This window comes from Polypterus senegalus, chromosome 6, assembly GCF_016835505.1.
Source record: "Polypterus senegalus isolate Bchr_013 chromosome 6, ASM1683550v1, whole genome shotgun sequence".
In the NCBI taxonomy this organism is placed as follows: Eukaryota; Metazoa; Chordata; class Cladistia; order Polypteriformes; family Polypteridae; genus Polypterus; species Polypterus senegalus.
In genome coordinates, this window is record NC_053159.1 from 21,557,034 (window position 1) to 21,580,834 (window position 23,801).

Genomic DNA, 23,801 nt, shown 5'->3' on the forward strand with positions numbered 1-23,801 from the left:
AGTACCTGAAGAGATGCGCTATGATAAACCTGACCCACCAAATGATCAGCCAAGTCGCACAGTGTTACAACTTTGTTTGAATGTAATTAGCAGAATGCAATCAGATGCAAAATTTATTTTTTAACCAAATGATTTTATTTGTGGTCAGTATCACATAGTACAGCCCTTATATTCCTTAGTTCACTGGCCACATCTCTTACAGCACCTACAGGCTAGGACAAAGTAACTGGTGAAGACAACTGCAGTAAACAAAAGTACTGATATAAAGGACACCCAGATTGCATTTTAATGACAACTGTAAAATAATTGAGGAACTTTTATCAATGGAGTCTATTAAAGAAAAAACTGTGAAAGAAAATCAAACTTGAAGGAGGTAGTCTGTCCACAGTCTGAAAAATGTCTGGATGCATTCTGTGACTCTTTGCAAACTCATTGCTCTAGCTGCTTGGGCAAACCTTGATGTTATTGGGTTTTATGGATCAGGTTATTTAATTGGCCTTCACAAAGACACACCCCGTAAGCTTATATACAAAACCACCCTTTATTAAAATGGAACATGTTTTGTAAATAAATTAAACAAAATGTAAGCAAGATTCTCTCGTCTAAAGAAGCTAAGATTAGCTTCATGGCTGGAGAAACCCAGGCATCACTCATCATCTGTGCAATACCATTTTAGCAATGAAGCATGGCACTGTGGGAGATGGGGCTGGGAACTGAGAGACTAGTCAGGATTGAAGAAAAGCAGAACAAAGCAAAATACAGAGAGATCCTTAATGGAAACCTGCTCTAGAGCGCTATGAACCTCAGACTGGCCAAAGGTTTGTCTTCCAACAGAACAATAACACCACGAGTAGCTTAGGGACAATGCTGATAATGTCTGAGTTGTTCACCCAAAATAGAACCCAATCAAACATCTCTGGACAGACCTTAAAATAGGTGTCCATTGATGAAATCCATCCAACTTGACAGAGCATGAGAGGTCTGCAGAGAAAAATAGCAGAAAATCCCTAATTTCAGTTGTGCAACCTAGGTGGGTCATACCCAAAAGACCTCAAGCTACAATCGCTGTCAAAGGGACTTCAACAAAATACCGAGTAAAGGGTCTGAATATCTGTGTCAATAAGACGTTTAATTTCTTTATTTAAAAAAAAAAATTAAAAAATTCTGAAATTCTATTTTTTTGTTGGTTATTCTGGAGTATTAAGTTCTGCTTGGTGTGGACAAAAAAATATATTTGATTTTTCGAACAAAGATGAACCATACCAAAATGTGAAAAAAGTGAAAGGGTCAGAATACTTTCTGAATAAACCGCAAGTGTGAATGTGCTCTGTTATAGATTTTTATAGTAAAACATCGAAAATATGGCTTTGTGAACAAAGCTATAGCAAAGATGCTTAGCATCACTTTCTCAAACCATCTTAACTCAATTCAGAGTTACAGGACAGCCACAGACCTTCTAGGTACCATCACCAAAAAAATAAAAAATAAAATAAAAAAATCAACCTCTTGGTAGTAAATAAGGACAGGATGCATACAGATTTCAACGCTACTTATGTATATTAGAGTGGATGGTCCTTAAAAATATAAAGTAAGGTTGAACTGTCAGAAGGAAACATGTAAAGTTAAATGAAACTTCTGCACTAGACAAAAATCTATTCAACCCAAAAGGGAAGCTCTTAGTGCTTAAGAATTCTCAATCTATAAAAATCAAACACAACTTTTAAATGCTAGGTACAGAATTCCTAATTCGCAGAAAATGATTGAATCATTGTTTTCCTGTTATCTCTGTGTGACATCTATCATTTGGATACACAAAAATGAGAAGATGGTCACAAACTCACCACAGCTGCCCGATCAGCAACACTGAATGTTACTTTTTGTCTTCGGCGTGTGATGTGGGCCGTGTTTTCCTGTATTTTATCTAACAACTGCCGAATCTGTTTGCAGTAATTGCCCACCTTGCATTCCTTCAAGAAAGCTTTCAGCTGTTAAAAAGGAAAAAAAAGTTCAAAAGAACTTGATAGTTACAGAAAATTATTTTACTCACTAGATCAGTATTTATATTTTTTACATTTTATGTACATATAAGGCTTATCACTTAAAATGGCATGTAAAATAATACATGAACATTAAAAGAATCAATCACAAGTAAAACAATTGGGAAATAGCTCCTAAAAATGCAAACAATCAACATAACTTAGGAAATATTTGCATTTTATAAGCAACTTTCATGACTTTTAATTTTGTTTTTCTCCTCTGCCAAAAGTGGTATTTGGCAGGCTTCAGCAAATAACCTATACTACTTCTGCTTCTTCTGGCTGCTCCCGTTAGGGGTTGCCACAGCAGATCACCTTTTTCCACATCCTCCTGTCCTCTGCATCTTGGACTGTCACTCCCGCACACCTGCATGTATTCTTTCACCACATCCATAAACCTCCTCTTTTCCTCTTACCTGGCAGTTCTATCCTTATCATCCTTTTCCTCTTACCTGGCAGTTCTATCCTTATCATCCTTTTCCCAATATATCCAGCATTTCTCCTCTGCTCATGCCTAAACCAAAGCAATCTCACCTCTCTGACTTTGTCTCCAAATTGTTCAACCTGAGTTGACTTTCTAATGTATTCATTTCTAATCCTGTCCATCCTCATCACACTTAGTTCAAATCTTAACATCTTTAATTCTGCCATCTCCAGGCTTGGTCTCCTGTTTTTTGTTCAGTGGCACTGTCTCCAATCCATATAACATAGCTAGTCTCACTACCATCCTACAGACCTTCTCTTTCACTCTTGATGATAACAGTCTGTCACAAATCACTCCTGACCCTCTTTTCAACCCACTCCACCCTGGCTACACTCTCTTCTTCACCTCTCTTCCACACTTCCTCGTTACCCTGTACCAATGATCCCAGTTATTTAAACTCTTCCACCTTTGCCAAGTCTGTCCCCTATATCCTTACCACTCATCTGACCTCCCTCTTATTTTATACATACAGTATGTATTCTATTTTGTTCCTATTGACTTTCATTCCTCTCCTCTCTAGAGAATACCTTCACCTCTCCAGGGTCTCCTCAACCTGCTCCCTACTCTTGCTACAGATCACAATGTCATCAGCAAAAATCATAGCCCACGGGGACTCCTGTCTAATCTCGTGTGTCAACCTGTTCATCACCATTGCAAATGAGAAAGGGCTCAGAGCTAATCCCTGATGTAATCCACCTTCACCTTGAATGCATCCTTTACTGCAAAAGCAGACCTCAACATTGACACACTTTCCTTGTGCATATCCCATACAACTCTTACATACTTCTCTGCTACTCCCGACTTCCTCATACAATACCACAAATCCTCTCTAGGCACACTGCCATATGCTTTCTCTATGTCCACAAAGTCGCAATGCAACTACTACTGCCTTCTTTATACTTCATCATCAACACCCTCAGAGCAAGCAACACATCTATAGTGCCCTTTTCTTTCCTATTCTTATCATGGTCAAATTGTTCTTAAATATTTGATTCTATTACATATTAAACAGAAGAAAGTAATACAACTCTTGTTAACTTGTTTTGCTGTTATACTGTCAGCATCACATAATGTCTGTACCACCTCATCTGAAGCTATGAACTGTTTCACATTTGTGTTTGCAGTGAGAGAAATGCAAGAAGTACGTGTCCCCTAAAAAGTATAAGACAATTAAAATTTATCAAATCAAATGCAGCTTAGAAACTAAAATGGGACTTGTGACCGTTTACTGTGCATGAATAGCCTAGACTTATTTACAGCATTAATTACTTCGAGCCTTCTCTTTCCCAAATACATAAAAAGTAGTAACGATATAGCATTAAAGAATATAGTCAAATGTTTAGTACAATACATAGAACAGAATAAATCCTCAATACTGTATAAAAATAAAAATTCTAGAAGTACGGAGTAGAATTTAACAGTAGATGATATTCCATAATATGATTTGGATTTGTTTAGAGTCCTGGAGACCTCATTCATCAAGCTGCCTCCCCCATTTTATCATTCCATTCCTGGTGTCGCGCTGCCCTTCGATCTTTTTAAAACCTGTACAGCCGCTGTCCTTTTTACTACTTTGTGTCTCTGCTGCTCGTGTTGTGATTGCTTCTCCGAGATCATAAATATACATCTGACCAAATTGTGTTTTCTTTGAAATTAAACTTGCCATTGCTTTAACTGTTGCGGCTCCACAGATTCTCATAGCATATGGTCCATTATTGTGTAAATCTACGTTTTGTGCACTGAATGATGTGAATGCGAAAAGACTTTGTTTTCTGCTCTTTTCCTTTTATTGCTGACCTCACTTTGTCCTACTATTTTTTCAATTACACCTGGTCCTGATGATTAATTTCCTTTTTTTTGCGCTAATGCGATCTTTTATTCGTCGACGTTTCATTTATAACATATTGTCCTTTATATGCTTTATATGCACTGAAACTCCTGTATCTGTGTGTGCTGCTTCCCTTTACACTACTGATTTTTTTTTTTTTTTGCCCATTCTCATTTGAGTCGCGGTTCTTTTATTTGTCTTTCGTGATCTTAACGTGAAGATCACGTATCATCTCCTAGTCATTCATTCCACAGGATTTTTTTTTTATAATAGTGTGATAACATTACCATACATTTAAAGTATATAACCACATTAGAACATTATCAATGGTTTAAGAGGGGCAACTGAGATGCAAAGATCAGGAGTAGGAGCTATGGGTTTAGTGGTCCTAAAATGGAATAAGATGGATTGGTTAATCATGGAGTATTATTCCGGAAAAACTCAGTTACAAAAAAAGTGAATGAAACCAGCAAACATATGCTTTAAAGCCAGTGCCTATGCCATATAAAATGCTATCTCTGCATACACTATACACCTGCTTCCTTTTTTACCCTGAATTCTCTGTGAGCCTGTTAGAAATAAGTAACAAGAGGATTTCCCACCTTACTTTTCATTTTCCTTAAAGTGGTTACGGAAGTCAATGTTGAACAGGAACAGTTGCTTACACAGTCAAAAAGCTATATTCTATAATATGTGTGTGTGTGTGTATATATATACACACACACATATATACATACACACATACATACAGTATATCAATCAGGGCTGGGCAAGTTACGCCTTATCGTATTAATTCATTCCGACAATTTTATTGCGCATTAACACAGTTTTTGTTATTATTATTATTTGGAAAACCTCAGTCTCGCTGGCAATCGATAGAGATCAGTGATCTTCTTGTTACAGCGCTTTTTGATACACTTTTGCTAGAAGGAAAGTTAGTTTGGTTGACCTCAATTCCTTGGGCGAGCATGAGTAGCAAACAGCTTCTAAAATGGCATGTGTAGAGATACCAAAGTGAATGCTAAAAGCAAAATAATCTGTGGATGACTTTTTTCATATTATCACTGAATTGGACTCTGATTCTTCTGCAAGTGATCTGGAGATGTAGATCGAGATCGGCCCCCATCTGATCGTGGTGCTGAAAACATTTGTGTGGCTGATGCACCTATGTCAACGTTCGCCTGGGAGGACAGACATGATGACAGGAAGTACAAACCATATTGTGTCTCACTGCAATTGCCATCCCCGCGCACCTGTCTCACAAAGACAGCTAGCCCACTGTGCATTCCTACTGGTCGACGAGCCACCCCCCCCACACAGCCGCAAACTGCTAACAGACACCGACAGCAGGCACAACAAGCAGCAACATTTGTTTTATGTTGCTTTATGTATGAAACCATTGGTTTGCAAGCTTTTCAGAAAACTGAGTTTTTAGGAAGAGTTGCTATTATACATAGACTGTTTATGCTTCTCCCTGATAAAGGAAAATGCTGCTACTCTGAGGGTAACTTGTTTTTCTATGACAAATTAGACAAAACGGTAATGCCCTGGTAGTGGCAAATAGCTTTGGTTTTATATTAGATAATGTTTAAGTTGCGATTTACAACAAATATTTTAACTGTTACTATGTAAAAGGAATACTGCTGTTAAAAAGCACTTTATTTGTTTGAAGTGTTTGCAAACCAAATACACGCAATACACTACTCTAGAGTTCATTATTGAATTTTGAGCATAACAATGTGATTGTTGTGATTATCTGCAATTAATTGCGATTAAAATTTTAATTGTTGTCTAGCACTAATGAAAATAAATATTAATTATATATATATATATATATATATATATATATATATATATATATATATATACACACACATACTGTATACACAGATATACACAAACACACTTATATGCAATGGGCATTGGGTACACTGCTATTAATAGGATGTATCAGAAGTACTATTTAACTGAGTACTTGTACATGTAGTGTTGCAATAGTCAAAAATGACAGAAAATTATATAAATAAGTCATTTAGCTTCATTGATAACAGCAATTTTACCTGTTTATTTTCTCTTATTGTCAAGTCTTTGTCTGGTTTCTTTATCTCTCTCCCTTTCGTTCCATAGTTGTTCAACATTCCCTACGAAGTGTTTAGTGAACTGTCCCAAAAAGTGTGTTCAAGCTTGAAAATCATGTGTGGCCCCATGACATTACCCCTAACAGAGAGAGGCCAAGGAGCACAATCAGTTTTTGCTCTCCAAGTGTATGATTGGTGTATGTACACACAATACATTTACATCTATCACTTCTGTTCAGAAATTTTTGAAGACAACAAAGAACCTTATCTGTATGTTGTAACAAAAATTACCTGCCCTATAACCATAAATCTCTGCAATCTGTATATGAAATAGACTGGGCAAAAAAAAAAAAAAAAAAAAGGTATGGGGAGTAAAGGAAGCACCCTTCTGAATGAAAAATTAGCAACAAATTTTAAACTATTGATCACAAACAGTCTGGTATTTGGAGAGTGACATAATTTTCATTATTTTGGTTCTGTACACCACCACAATAGATCTGAAATAAAGCAATAATTATGTGACTGAAGTGTACGCGTTCTGCTTTAATTTGAGGGATTCAGCAAAAATATTGTATGAGCCATTCAGGAGTAACCATTTTTCTTCATAGCCCCACATTTCCAGGGGCTCAAAAGTATATTCTTATATGGACATTTGATGGACAAGCTGTTCCATAGCCAAGTTGGAGTGGCTCCATCATTATTAACTATTGAGCAAGTAAAAGGTCTGGAATTGATTCCAAGTGTGGAATTTGCATTTGGGAACTCACAGTGAACTGTCAATATGAGTTCCAATGCAAGTAAAAACAGGACATTGTTAGGCTGAGAAAGCAAAAGAAACCCTTTTAGAGAGATAGCAGAAACAGGAGAGGTGTTCAAATCAACCATTTCATACTTTCTTAAAAAGAAAGAACATGCTGGTGAACATGGCAACACCAGAAGGTCTGCAAAACCATAGAAGACAGCTGTGCTGGGTGATTGCAGAATTATGTCCTTGATGAAGACCCACCCCCTTCATAACAGTTAGCCAAACCAAGAACACTCTCCGGGAGGAAGACCTATCATTGCCGAAGTCTACAATCAAGAAAAAACTTCATTACAGTAAAGACAAGAGGGTTTACCACACGGTGCAAACCAAGCATAGGAAGGACAGATTTAACTTTGCCAGAAAACATTTTTTAAAAGCCTTTCCAGTTCTGGAAAAATTTTCTTTGGACCAAGGAAACTAAGATCAAAATATACCAGAATGTTGCAAAGAGAAAAGTATGGAGAAAAGAAGAAATGGCTCAAGATCCGATGAATACACATTACCTATAAAACATAGTGGAGGCAGTTTTATGGCATGATCAAGAACGGTTGTGAATGGAAATAAGTAACTACTGTTTATTGATGATATGGCTTTTGGCAGAAGTAGCAGGATTAATTCTGAAGTGAGTAGAGCTGTACTATCTGCTCAGATTCAGCCAAATGCTACAAAACCAATACAACGATGCTTCACAGTACAGATGGACAATGAGCCAAAACACACTGTGAAAGCAAACTAAGTGCTTTTCAAAGCAAAGAAGTGGAATATTCAATGGTCAAGTCAATCAATTGATCTCAACCCAATTGGCCATTCATTTCACTTGCTGAAGACAAAACCAATGGCAGAAAGTCAAAACGAATAAGAAGCAAGTGAAGACCGCTGTAATAAAGGCCTGGCAAAACATCACTTGAGTTGACACTAAGCACTTGGAGATGGCCTTGGTTCCATACTTCAGGCAGTTATTGACTGTAAATGATTTTCAACCAAATATTGAAAATTATCATTGTGATTAGTTTAGTTTATCCAAATACTTTTGAGCCCCTGAAAATAAGAGAACCATGTATAAAAATGTCTGTATTTTTTAAACAGCTTAAACAGTACTTTTGTTAAACTACTTGAATTAAAGCTGAAAGTCTGTTCTTCAATCACATCTTGATCACTTTGTTTCAAATCCATTGTGGTGGTGTACAGAGCTGAACTTACAAAATTGTGTCACTGTCCAAATACTTATGGGCCGGAGTGTATTTAACACGGATTCTAGTTTAATGTTTCATTTCACAAAATCTTGTTTTAATGTTTTCTAGCACATGCTGACAGAAAAAAAAGAAAACCAATTGTTTTACTTGTACATAAACAAGTAGTTCAGTTTGGCAATCATTTTTTTTCCAAAATATGGACCTCAACATTTTCTACAGAATGCAGCATGGAACCTTGATTTAACATTACCCAGGTAAACACTTCTCTGTTTAAGATCATAGAAGTGACATAGAAAACATTACATCAACTAAAAAAATCAATATAAAATACTGAGTGCTAAGGAATACTCCCATTTTAACATCATACACTTATAACTTACAGCCAGTCATACGGCATACTGAAAACACATGACTAAATCAGGTACTCATTTTTCTTGGAACTATTACTCAGGGATCTTTTGACAAGACCAAAATAAATTTGCCCAGCAGATGTGAAAAATTGTTTATCTACAAGGAAGGATGGTGAAGGAGACAGGCACTCAAGCACAGCTGCGTCATAAATTCAACTCCCACCCTCTTTATATGCTAGTAACCCATGAAAGAAGAGGGTGTGTGCAGGATAGCTTTTGCATTTCTGTTTGAAAGCAGACAACCCTAGTGATAGTAAGGCTTTTGGGATCTTTCATGTGTATCAAGATTCCCCAAATGGCTCCATATGTACCTACTCTTGCTCACAAGCCTGGATACAAGCACTATTTAAATAGTGTCTCTTTTTCAGGAACTTGTATGCTTCCATTATCCACTCAAAAGACACCCCATCTAATTGGGTTTTTTAAAACATCCTGTTCTTGTCCTTTGCAGAAAAACCTGGCTGAACCCTCTTGCTTGGCTTTGCATTTTTTTTTTTTTGGTTTCAGATATTAACGAATGTAAGTGAGGGGCTGTCTTGGCTTTTGTGAATATTGCTGATGCCAGGCTAGTTGGATGATGAGGGGTGAGAACACATAGATAGTGCCTTATTAATAAGTACTACTGAAGCAGAGTGGAGGCCGGGTTTTGACCACAGTGAAACAGAAACATAGTTGCCTGACAATTGAATAGACCAATAAAATATATACTAAAAACAGAAATAGGCAAGAAAATAAATATATAATTTAGACAGAACCGATAAATACAAAATCAAAATCATTCCTGCCTCAGTGGGCCCAACTATATTTTGCAATGTATTTCAGGGTTAGGGATTTCTCAAAAATTATCCATTTCCAAAAGAAAAAAAATCACCAAACTGGTCTTATTGCAACCTTCTTTGTACTCCATTTTATTGTGCTTTAAATGTTCTCCTGCTGCAAGTCTGGGGCACAGCTTATTAACAGACTCTAAAATTACTCACTAGCAAGGAGGGTCCTTTAATTCTTTTCTATGGTTCACATGAGGCTATTTTCATATTCATTCCTGGTCACAAAACTTGCAAAATCAAAGGATGTTAAGTCCATGGTAGGCCCTTGCAGTTTCTGAAAGAATTACACCCTTGTGCACATTCATGGTTTTTCTGGAAGACCCCGACCTGTACTGTGGGGAATGTAGGCTTCCATGACCTTTCTCCCTGATACCCCATTAGAAAACTATTCCAGAGAACAATGTGCAAAGGGAACACTTGAGACTTCCCACTCAACTTGCAGTCGTAACTGATTCACTACTTTCTACGAACTGTATACCACTATGATCTTCTTCCTCTTCTTTATAGCACCACAACATTGGATCTGTTCTCTCTTCAATGTCAGTCCTACTTCCCTTGCAATCCTTTCTCACATGCACAACATTTTGCATATTTAAAAAAGGAGAGAGTACAATTATTAAAACTGTAGCTACAACTGAATTGTCAGAAAACTGTCTGTTTAGAAAAATAGGGTGCAAATTAACTGGACTTGTTTAAAGGTACATATAATCTCTAACACCTGTTTATACCTTTATGATGGGGTGTCAAACTAAATTCCTGAATGTTTGCTGCTGTAGGTTTATATTTTAGCACTTTGTTAACAAGAAAACAAATCAAATTTTTTAACGAAACATTTGATAATTTCTGTGTCTTCTTATTACTCCTCTGTCAGATATTCCTAAAACTACATATTTGCTTTATCTGAAAAAATAAAAATTTGTATGCACTAATGTAGGCTATTTCTTCTACATTTCTTTATTATTTCTTTTTTACTGAAACTATACAAAAAATGGAGAAATTGATCATACTGTTTAATGAATTTCCATGATGCAATGGTGACTAAGTTTATTTGCTGTCCTTTGCTATATACATCTCACTATTAAAGGGAAGGTGGATAAAAATAAAAAGTAAGTGAATCAGTAAGTGATATTGATGTTAAATGAATGGCAGTTATAGTATGTTGTATTAAAAATGAATCAACAAAATAAAAAAAACAAAGATCTGCATCTTTCCACAACCTGGTTATGGCACCACTACTTTACAAGATTACAAGGGTTGAAGCACTAAACCATCCACTAAAAAGGCACCAATCCGCTAGAGGACAAACTGCCACAATTACAGATTCAGTCTTAAAATGACAATTTACAGTTGTCAAAGCATTAAACAAGAAAGTCTTTATGACACATGAGAATGGTACACAGAGAAACCTAAATGCATGTGAAGATGGGAAGAACATTTAATCTCCACATACGTAGCAGTCAGGCTGGGATTTGAACACAGGATTCTGAAGCTCTGACATATCAGTGTTAACCTCTGCACCACAATTACATTTTTAATAAAGGCTATATTTGCTCCTATTTCATGTATTCCTATAATTGAAAAAGAAAAAAAAAAAGAAAGAAAAAAAAATGCAAGGAATGAATGCCGATGTATTCATTTATTACCTGAACAATTAGAGGTAGTGCAAGCTCTGGGAAGCCAATGCTGCAAGCTTGGGTGTGAAAATATTCCAAAATCAGATCATACAGCTGCTCAATAAGGCCATCCTACAATGAAAACAAATTCACTGCATTAGTGGAGCGGGGACCAATTACATTAGCATTAATGTCACTAAGATTTCATACATGTTTTTAGCAATCAGAAAAAACAAAAATAATGCAAATTGCATTTTCATTCAAAGTTAAATGTCAGTGAAGGCAGGAAGCACCACAGATAATCTATAAATGTGAAACTGTTTAAAGTATGACAAACGAGCACCCACCATTTCAATCACAGTGACATAAACACTCTTGACTTAAACTGCCCAAGACTTGTAACCCTAAGGAACTGGGATGAAGAAAGAAGCTGAAAGATATAGTTGTTACACTCCTACACAAATATAATCTAAAGCAAACCAAACAGGAAAGTAAAGATTTCTTGGGATCCCAACAATGATATGAACCCCTACAGTGTGGACTCTACATAAGAATAAGGGTGCCTAATAGAACGTAAACTGTTTTATACAATTATACAGTAAGGTTTCAAAGTTTCTGACACATCTAAAAAAAACACCTTTACTATTTATACATCTATGTAAATTTCTTGGTGTTAATATTGTAAATGGCTTTTAATAAGAGGAGATGATTTAGGATGGACACAAAAAACACAAACACAATAAAGGTTATAAACAGTGATATAGAAACAGAATTCTGTTGCACTCTGTACTGCCAGAATTGTTATTGTGATCTGTGTAACTTTCACATAACTTCTGAACTTCTAAAAAAAAAAAAAAAAATCTGATAAATTCTCAATCAGTGGCCATTCACAAAAATTACTCACCCTAAATGTTTTTTCTTGCAAGTTTGAATTAGAGAGCTTTAAAATCACTGCAAAATTAATGGGCTTCACACTTATTCTGCCAGGCTTCTTGTTGAAATCCACCTGCTGAAAAATCTAAAGAAAAAGAAGAAGAAACTAAATAAACATATTTAGTGAATAGTTATCACCTTATAGAATATATGCTACAATATTTTAAAAAATAAACCATGCCATTACTTATGGACAAATATTTGTTACAGTTGTGATAAGTTTACATACTCCTGGTAGAAATTGTAAGATGGGTGCCATTTTTAAGAAAACATGAATAATCCAACAAAACACATTGTTTTAAATTTTTAATGGGATTCAAATTAAACTATTATACAATCTTTAAAGAAACCATGCCTACAAAAATTGTAATTTTTTAACCAAACTCTAAGAATGTATATGCTCATAATGAAACATAAAATGTTTAAAAAGTGATTATCCATGATTCTGCAGGGTTAAGTGCTCTAAACATGCTCTGTTAAATTTACGGGCATGTTCATGTAATGTAAAAATGGTATCAAAGGAACAAATTCACAAAATTCCCATCTCTATTCAATGTTCTACTACCATTTTAATACTTGTCACTAGGCAGTTGAGAAACTGATATGAATAGTTACAAAAGACACTAATACAAATGTTCAAACTAGATTGTGACAGATCCCACAATTACAAAAAAGTGAAGTACCAATAGAGAAAGGACAGAGGTGTACAACTCTTTGAATGCCAAACAAGTAAGGAAAACATGGACAGCCTATCTTGCTTATGTTTGTATTATTTTGTTTGCAAGCTCCTTCAAGTGTCAGCTTGTGCTAATCAGGCGACACTGTGCAGATCCTAGCCTCCTGGATCAGATTGGGCTCCTTAATGCCCAACTTTATTCAGAAAAAGACCAAATGTCACCAGACATACAGAATCTGAAAACAAAGGAAACTGATGGCCAAAAACAGTCACTTGGAATTTGGTAGGCTATGGTCAACAATTTCTCTGTGGACAGGTTGGCAGCATTTATCATGACTGGTGTCTCTGCAGTATAATGAAAAGTGCAGTTACATTGAATCTATGCTTTCTATGTAAATCCAACGTAAATATAAACAGGGAAGCTACTTGATCAAGATAGGATTTTTATTAATATGCCAGTAAGTCACACATGGCCTGGATTCTGCTTGAAAAATTATGTAAAAGAAAGTTTGCTAATTATGTGGTCTATATTCTTCTGGAGCCGCAATTATTAAAGATACATGATAACAAGGTAAGAGTACTTAAGTAGCAACATTTAAAAGCATATGAAAGATACTTCATCCAAAACCAGATATTACTTGCTGAAATAAACTGGTTATGCGTCTATCCGTGAGTTCACTCCTTTGAAGCTCCCGGCTCTGAAATAAAATCAGCTCACAACTCTTATAAATTCATTTAAAGAGAAAGGCCAGTTAATTATGTGTTCTGTATGCACCCCAATGAACAAAACAAATATTCACCATTAAACATCTTTCTCTCTCTCCCTCTCCACAAACATCATCATCATCAACAACAAATTGTATATAATTTTGCAGCCAAAAATACATAACAGCTTGTATCATACAAGTTACTTAAGTAACAAAAAATATTCTTATCTTATACGGTACATTAGTACATTAATCTGAAAGCAGGAAGCGAATTTGAGGACTGATTAGAATGGATGCATAATATTAACAGCATACAAATGACTCAAATTAATTAACAAGTTTGATGGCCATTGTCATATTACTTTGATGGAAAAGAATGTTTAAACAGAGTATAAAGAGAATAACAAAAATTAAGTCCACAAGAAAAGCAGTTACAGATAATGTGTTGACACACAACAACATTAGGGTACTTCTTGCACTATGAACACAAACCCATATTTAAGGGAGAAAAAAAAAAGCAAATGCCAATAATGAAACAGTTAACAAGTATGCAAAAATTGTTTACCACAGCCTTTTATATTAAATAGTTAATGTGTTTTAACACAGATAATCAGAAGCACAAAAGCAGAAATAGAGATGCAGAAGTCTTGAATGCCAGGCAGATCAGGGGCAACACTGCCTCTGTTAGACACGGATGTGGTGTCAGATTGCGGGAGCTAAGAGGAAGTTTGGTGTGCACAGTGGTAACGTCTGGACCAACTCTGATATGCTTGCAAGTGTATTAAAGCAGAAGGAAACATGTAAACAGCGGCTGCACAATGTATTGAAGGGATGGAGGACTAGAGTGTGGGGGGAGTAAGGCTAGTACAATTTTAATGGCATGTACATAAAAAAAAGTAAGTAAAAAGAAGCAGGAAGGAAATCACTGAACGGCGAGCAATAGACTTAACAAGCGGTGAAATTTGGGGCCTCACTCTGAGGATGCTAGTGCTCGGAGTTTCCTTCCACAACCTAAGAGGATGTGGTTTTCAAAGGATGCTTATAGCAGAACATAAACCACAAGGTCCCACATTTTTCATTAACTGTGTGCTGTTTTTCAAAGCTCTCTGCTGACCATTCATGGGGAAAAAAAGCCAAGGTCTCCTCTCTCTATGTTGCTTTTCCGGTGGTCTTTGCTAGTGCCGTCTTCAGGCTACCGTTCTCACGGCAGCTGTAACCACATATCTGATATCAGTAAGACTGATCACATAGGTGTGAGTGCTCTCTTAAAGCCATGGAAAAAGTTGACAGTTTACACCCTACAACCACAGGTAGTGAGTGCACTCATGAAGTCAAGTCTCCTAAAAAAGCAGCAAAAAAGTTTACTATTTCTGAAGATGCATTTGAAATTAGCGCCTTTTAAACTTAAGATAATGCTTTCTGTGTTGGATGCCAAAAACTGAAATAACAGGCAACTGCTTTATTTAGATCATGATGCATGTTTGGGTCTAAAAATGAAAAGGTCTAGTGCTCCTTAATTAGCTCTGGATCATTCTTCTAGTACATCCCTTGCTGAAGCACATTACTGTCTCTACTGTAAAAGTAATATTATGAAAGGCATTATTTTTGTTCTTCCTCAATGGTGTGTAACTTGTATCTTTCTTGGTTGTTTCCTGATCTGGTAGGTAAAGTTTTACTACTCTTGAGACAACTCATCTTCACATTTCCTACACATATTAAACAAACCTTTAAGTTTTCTTAACCATACTACAAAATTATTTACAATTAATGTGGAAAAGTGACATCTTCCACATCTTCAGTAACTCTGTGACGGCCAGAGCAATTTTATAAACTGTGATGTGTTGGGCTGGTAACATCACTTCAAGAGGGACCCATTGAATCAACAAGCTAATCAAAAAGGCAAGTCCAGTTATAGGACACACTCTGGAGCTCCTCAAGGTAATAGCAATGGAAGGACTCAAAACAGAGTGCTATTATGAACAATGCTGCATATCCTCTCTCTGACACACTAACACTGAGTAATTTCAAGCCAACAAATCGTTCAGCACAAGTGTGTTAGGAAACAGTAATATGCCTACATAATCATCACTGTGACTGTGTCAGCCAAATCAGAGACTTTATTTTCTTGATTTTTAGTCATTCTAGTTTGTTTTCAGACAACAGTATGTGTGTGTGTGTATTTATGTTATATATGTATTTATCTACCTATTTATGTATTTACAGAGGTTCTGTAAAAAGCCAAATTTCCTTAAAGTTCTATCTTTCTATTTATCTACAGTACAATGAAGGTTATAAAAATTACACTTACAGAAACAGTAATCAAGCAATCTTAACAGGGTATTCCACTAAAACAAATAACATATTTGACTGAAAGCAACAGAATGAACATTTTATGTAGCGCTAAAAAATTAAGACAGTTTTTAAATATTGAAAACTCTTTACAATTGGTAAAAAATTGAAAATAAGTTCTATAAAAAACACCACATTTGCTGTATATGCTAACATTTGGGGAAACAAAGTAGGCTCCTATAGTCATCAGGTGACCATAAAACTAACAATGTTTTTTAACTTAAAATGCTCTTTCCATTAGCATAGTAATCTAAGATGGCATAAGTATTTTTCCATGTATTTTTTATTTTATTAGAGTAGGCTGTCTGTGTGACACTACTTGGATATGTAACTCAGACAACCTTCTCTAGCAATGCAGAAGTAACTAAACACTGCAAGAGCTCCAGGCCAGTAAGTGGCAGCACACTGGCCTTGCCCATGGAAGCTGGAATCACCCCTTCAGAGTAGTACCTGGAGGAACTGAGACAAAGCCAGCCATCTTTTGTTCATATTCCAGTTGCAGACCATAAGTGGGATTGTGACATCCAAATATGGGAAGATGCCTACTGTCCAAATAGAAAAAAGGTCTGCCCCTGATAATGTAAATGGTCCCAGAGCTTAGTAAGAAGTAAAACTGAAGGGTTTCTAAAGAACTCTGACTCCAGAGCCATGATTAGCCCAGAGGTGGGGAAACATCTCAGTGATGGAAGAACAGGGAAGTCACAGTGTGTATGTGTGTGTTGGGGATGTGGAAAGAGAAAGAAGAAAGATACCTGCACAGGGATGAAGGGAAAGAGAGTACAATACTTTGCCTATACTTACCATTGGTCAAATTGAAAAGACAGGGATTAAAATCTATTATAGAATTTTTTGTAGGCTGGCAGCATTTGTCCATGCTTCTGTATTTTGTGCTCTGCCCTGTGTCTATATTCTACATCTATGCTTTATTTAGAATAATAAACTCACTGTTTTGTAATATCTAATGTCTGTTCCATCATCAAGCCATGAGGGCACATTCAGTTACAGCTGCAATTGCAAGATTGAAAAAACAGTTATCTTGCCATGTAAAAATGTCTCGATTAGCTTACTTTCTTTTTTGTTTTCACAATTTTTTTAAACTGTAAAATAAACTGCCTAATCAGCAAGAAGAAAGAGGATTATTGGTAAAACGTAATTTTCAGCTTTTGCTGCATAACCATGAGATTCAGGCATTAATCCCACCACTTAAAAAACTCCTTGCAATGTTTGCATGGGGGGTTAACTCAAAGGCATCTATGACTACAACATTACAGCTGATTGAGGCAAAAAATATGCGATGAAATAAAGTAGATGCAAAATTATTCCACCAGGACCCCCATGCATAGGCCAATCAAACTTTAAGAGCTAGATGGGGGTAAACACTGGGAGATGTTTATCTTTGGGATTGCCAGACGAAATATTCTCTGAAATACTAGCTGAATTTCTTCCAGACACCAAGCTGAAGTTCATGATACACAAAGACGGTTTCACTTCCTCAGAAATTAATAAATACAACAATCAAATCAGTTTTGTTTTGAGTTATGGTTTATGGAGAAATATACAAAATTAAAACAAAAGATGCTTTATTTACACCAGAAAGGCCACTTTTAAATAAAATTCAATGCCAAAACAATTTGATGACTCCACTAAGGCTTCACTTTCATTTTAAGAAAATGAAATATAACTAACCTCCTTAACCATTGTCATTATTCAGATGGCTTATCATGTTATAATGTGAAATAGCTTAATTACCCAATATGCTTTAACACCCTCAGTAATGCTATGTTGCTAGACATTTCACTGACATAAACACAGATGAGGTATTAGCTCTTAACTTGCTTGGCTGCATGTTAGCTGTTACATGGTCTGCACAAAGCTGAAATAAGTAGACATTCTACCAGCCAGCTCTAACTGTATGCATATTCTGACTAACAGTAAGTAGGGACCTGCATTCTTGTGAAAGTAAAACGAATTCTCTGCAACACAGAATGTAATTTCAAAGCTATAGGTGGGAGCAGGTGGTTGAAAAATGTGCCAGGAACTGGAAAAATCTGAGTTTTTGATAAATCTTATTTTAAAGCTGCAATGCACAGTTTTGCTCAGCTTGTGTCAACACAATAGCCAATGAGAATACAAAAAAAACAGAACATGCTGAAAGCTGTACCTACTGTAGATTGGTAAGAAGCAGTGTGTTGGAGGGAACTAAAAAATGTTGCTATTATTTAAAGGGCTCCTAAAATTGCACTTTTAATACCATTAACACTAGAACTCCTGAAGTCTACGAAAAACTTGTAATCCCAGCCCACCTTCAATCCCTTCGCACCTCTCCATCAGCGTCTTTTGTTTTGTAAATGTGTCAATCAGCACAAGCAGCAAGCAGCCTGCTCTTCCATCCTCCTCCTTGACAGAGCTCAGCTCTGGCAAAAAGTTCACCAACCTCAAGCCAAGGCTCCTTATCTGCTTGTGTTGTACAGGGTAAATAATACAGTATATCGTTATTTAGAATACATGTTCACTTTACTCTCGACATTTCCACTTTATTCTCATAGTTTATTTTATAATTAAAGTAGAATGTAGTAAACTAATCTTCATCCTAAAATCAATGTTTAATTTACTAGATTTCCTCAAACCCCGTCATAAGTTAATGTAGCACATTAAATGCTTTGTGTTATATGTTCACCGACCCAGTTGTTAATCACTACAGTTCTTAAACTGACTTCCTCCGCACTAAAAGGAGGTGCCAGCAGTGATCACCGCACAGAATCCATTCACTTCATGATACTCCTGCTCTCTGAAAATTTAGAATGCTAAGATATATACTTGATATAATTTTCACGATGAAATGCATTAAGGCATGTATTAAACATACGCAGTAGTGCTGCTCCCTCGCACTAAGGGGTCCCCAGGTGTACGTTCAGTGTAGAGAACTTTATGCCAGGTGTGATGAGACTCCAAAAAACTGGATGTATGAATAGGTATCGCACAGGTTTAACTTAAATATTGGGTAATTGTTGGACTTGTGATCTGGTGGTCGGCGATACGAACACAGAATTCAATGGATGTTCTTCTGAATGGACTTCTTCTCAGCTCCTATCCTTCCTTTTTCTTTCTCCATCTAACCAATCACCACACGATAAACTTCTTTGTGAAATTAAAACTAGTTATAAACTTAGCCTATGGAGAGTTCAGTGAAGCGGCCTTCTGCTGTTATGCACCTAAAATCTGGAATAGCCTGCCAATAGGAATTCGCCAGGCTAATACAGTGGAGCACTTCAAAACACTGCTGAAAACACATTATTTTAACATGGCCTTCTCATAACTTCACTGTAATTAAATCCTGATACTCTGTATATCCAATTCATTATAATAACTATTCATGGTGGCTCTAAAATCTGTACTAACCCCAACTCTCTCTTCTGTTTCTTTTTCCGGTGTCCTTTTGGTGGTGGCTTGCGCCACCACCATCTACTCAAAGCACCGTTATGTTCCAACAGTGATGGATTAAAAGCCAGAAGTCTGCATGACCATCATCATTAAGTCCTTCTGTGAAAACCCTAAATACAAAGAGGACTATTTTATTTATGTTAGGTAGAATGCCCAGAGGGGACTGGGCGGTCTCGTGGTCTGGAACCCCTGCAGAGTTTTTTTTTTTCCTGTTCTCCCTGGCCATCAGACTTTACTCTTTTTCTATGTTAAATAATGTTGTCTTATTTTAATTTCTTATTTTGTCTTTTATTTTTCTTCATTATGTAAAGCACTTTGAGCTACTTTTTTGTATGAAAATGTGCTATATAAATAATTGTTGTTTTGTTCGTTATACATATTTAATTATGCCATCCATTCAGGGTTACTCCCAGCAAGCATCGTGTCCAAGGCAGGAACAAATCGTGAATGGGGCTCATCGCAGGGTGAATACGAGCAACACATACGCTAGCAGGGTCAATATAGCATAACAAAACCCCACATCCTACATGACTTTGAAAGTAAAACTGAAGCACGGCAAGTAAACCCACCAGAAAAACATGCAAATTCAAGGTGGGGTACACCCAAAACCCCCTTGCTGGGAGGCAGCAGTGCAACCTCCACGCCGCCGTGCCCCCACATGATTAATACATGCTTTAATGTATTTCACCATGAAAATTATATCAAGTATTTATCTTAGCATTTTAAATGTCCAGGGAACAGGAATATCATGAAGTGAATGTATTCTGTGCGGCTATCGCTGCCGGCGCCTCCTCAGTACAAGAGGAAGTCAGTTTAAGAAGCACGTACCAATTTAACATGGCTTTGGGAACAATTAACACAAAGCATTTAATGTGCTATATAACTTATGACGGGGTTTGAGGAAATCTAGTTAATGAAATATTCATTTTACGATGAAGTTTAGTTTACAATGTTCGACTTTAATCTTGACATAAACCGAGAATAAAGTATAAATGTCGAGAATAAAGTCAACATGTCGACTTTATTCTCGTCATAAGCGTCGAGATTAAAGTGGAATTGTCGAGAATAAAGTCAACATGTTGTAACACTATTACACAGTACCCAGGTACATTACATTGTATTGAAAAAAAATAAAACAAGTACAACTTAGCTTGCAGTATTATCCAGTAGTATAGAAACAGTATTCACGCATTTGAACATACTGTAATGGTCCACATCCGACCTTTTAAAACTAAAGTATCTCCAGGCAACAGACGTGACTCCTTTTTTTCGGCAAAAGATCTTCTGTCATATCATGTTCAACTTTATCGTCAGCTACAGGTTCAGTTTCTGAATGTTCTCTGTCCACTTTCATCTCGCAATACATATACTACTGCATGTACTCCGTTGCATGCCTATTTAGTGGTGTAGCAGTGAAAAAGAGCCCCCATGCAACACCTCCACTAATGCATGTGCTCCGTTGTATGTGATTAGTGGTGTAGCAGTGAAAAAGGTCCCTCTTGAACAGTTTCCTGCTGCGCCACATTCCAAACGTTGTTTAGGCAATTTAAACCGGTGTTGTGGTATAAGAAAAATCCATTATCATAACAAAAATAAAAAACGGTTTTCGGTATGAACCGGTATACCGCCCAGCAATAACGCAACCGGCTATTGTCGGTTCCCAGTGCAATTTATCAGTGTCCTGGAGCTGATTAGTTAGTGCCGTACATTCGTTGGGGAGCCAGCTCATGACCACTGCCGGCCCCTGCAGCACTGCAGCCTCATTGTCTCTGGGATTGAGCCGCTGCACTAGACAAGCCTGCCAGCATCAGCGTTTACCTCTGTGTGCTTGCGTGCATCCAGTTCAATCGCAGTTGGCTCGGTGCATTTACTGAATTTCATCAATGGTGTCAGTTGTACCTTGTACATATTGTTCCAGTACTTTTTTAAAATAGTTTTTACAGTTCATTAGCAGTGTGTAAAATGATCACTGTTGCAGTAATTGTGATGCTCTTTGCATGAAAAAAATGCGTTACATTAAATTTCACTTTTTCTTTATGAATTGTGGAGTTAACTTAAAAAGTGCATCAAAAAAGTATTTGGCGTCCAGGGATGTATTAACCCCCAAGTACGTGGCAGTTTAAGAATTAAAGCCCCAAGATGCTGTCAAAACGCCCTGCACCTTTGAAGGCTTTTGGCAATAAAAGCACTCTTGCATGAATTACAGTACATATAGCAGTAACATTGGTATTTTACATTCTAGCACTGCGGGTGTCATATCAGTACAGTGCTGCACAGTATACGGGTTTACCTTTACATCCTTTTTTTTAGGTAATGTATTAATGTATTAAGCTGAGGTTGAAATGAAATTAAACTGCTTGGGGACATATTTGGGTTTAAACTATAAAAATAGGCATTTTTTTTTTAACCACATCCATAATTCACAATTTGTGGGTGCTCTAGGAATGTAACCCCCGCGAATTTTGGGGGTGTACTGTAATTTGGTGTTGTGGACAACAATGAAGATGGGATGGAATTAAATGTTTATGGGAATAAAAAAGAAAACAAGAAAATTCCAGTGCAGCCCATCTAGATTCAAGACTACCAAACAAAATCATTACAAGAGTATCAGTAGAGAACTTCAAAATATTAAAAAATTATATAGATCTTATTATAAAACAGCCCTAGGTTAACAGGCCAAAATCCCTTATATTCAACAGGAAAACTAAGCAGCGGTTAAAGCCTTCTTTACATACTTGCCACCACCAGTAACTCCCATTAGGAAACAGCTTACCCAGATACAATAAATTTTAATTCATACTTAGAAAAACACTACAAGGATCTATATTTGTAATTGCTACCAACAGTCTGTCTAGCAGAGTCCCTAACTAATACCAAAATAAAACGCTTACACATTTTCTGTACAAATGTATTCCTTGATTTTAGTGTTGACTTGAGAACTATTTTTATGATAAACTGATACCTAATCCAGAGTTTGTTCATATCTTACACTTATTACTACCAGGTTAAGCTCTTTAACTCCTATAACTCCAGGTGTGAATTGCTGTTTCACTCTAGTAGTGAAGGGGTTTTACTACTTAAGTGTTTATTTGGCTTTTACAAACTCATTAAAATGAGGTGAGCTGCAGGAATCCAGTAATTGCTGAATAATACCCTGCATTATTCATTAATAAAAAGATGATAAAAAAAACTATTAAAAATAACTTACCTCTAAAAGAAAGGGAACTATAGGGACAAATGTCTTTGTGCTATCTGACAAGAGAGTTAAAGCACGGACACAATGTAGTCTCAGCGGATAGTATTTAGATGTAGGAACCAACCTGTGTTTAAAATAAAAAAAAAAGAGATGGCATCAATAGCAATGCAACAGCCCCCTCTACTGTTTAACGTAAGTGTAAAGAAAGATAAAAACCTGTACTTTTTAGTTTTATTATAATAATTCTTTACATTTATACAGTGCTTTTCTCACTACTCTAAGCAGTTCAACGAGTGGGGAGCCACTTCAACCACCACTGATGTGTAGCATTCACGTGGATGATGCGACAGCAGCCATTTTTGCTCCAGTATGTTCACCACACATTAACTGTTAGGTGGTGAAGTGGTGAGAGTGATAGCCAATTAGAGACAGGGTATGATTAGGAGGCCAGAATGAATAGGCTGTGGTGGGCAATTTAGCCTAGATATATATCTGTTACTCGTATCTTTAGAGTGTCATATTAAAAAACTACACATCCACTTTTAAATACAGCATAACTTAAATTAGATCATAATATTTTATGAAGTTTTATCATGAATATCTGATTTTATTATTTCTTACAAATTGAAAAGCTATGATGGTACACTATAACTGCAAAACTATTCTTGGCAAAATGTGTAATAAACACATTTCAGTTGTCCAAAAAACAGTAAATCATAAAAAAAAAAATACAGACACACATGAACAACTGAGGCAACAGTTAAAGTAATACAGTAATCCCTCGCTACATCGCGGATTTTATATGAAAGTATAATTAAATATATAATGCGGATTTTTCGCTGCTTCGCGGGTTCTGTGTACAATGTGTCTTTTTACTTCCTGTACATGCTTCCTCAGTTGGTTTGCCCAGTTGATTTCAAACAAGGGACGCTATTGGCGGATGACTGAGAAGCTAACCAATCAGAGCACGCAGTTAAGTTCCTGCGTGCTGAATGCAGTGTTAACCAGGAAGTCTCGTCTCGCTCATTCAGCATCGTGTTTCGCTGTGTAAAGAGTTGTGCTCTTTTGTGTTTATCTTTGTGCATAGTCAAGCCCTTCATTATGGCTCCAAAATGATCTGCTACTGCTTTAGGGGCCGTGCCCAAGCGCAAACGGAAGATGTTAACGATTGCCGAAAAGGTAAACGTTTTGGATTTGTTGAAGGCTACGATTCTTTTTATTTAAA

The 23,801-nt window shown here is 36.5% G+C and overlaps 1 protein-coding gene across 1 annotated transcript in view; it reads right to left on the bottom strand.

Annotated features, from left to right (window-relative positions):
- noc2l (NOC2-like nucleolar associated transcriptional repressor) overlaps positions 1-23,801 on the bottom strand; it is a 103,835-nt gene that overhangs the window by 41,838 nt on the left and 38,196 nt on the right. The window contains exons 12-15 of the mRNA XM_039755554.1: positions 22,589-22,700; positions 12,179-12,292; positions 11,305-11,406; positions 1,842-1,985 (exon numbers count right to left, since the gene is read on the bottom strand). Of these exons, the coding sequence (XP_039611488.1) occupies positions 1,842-1,985; positions 11,305-11,406; positions 12,179-12,292; positions 22,589-22,700 (472 nt within the window). The remainder of the gene's footprint in view (positions 1-1,841; positions 1,986-11,304; positions 11,407-12,178; positions 12,293-22,588; positions 22,701-23,801) is intronic.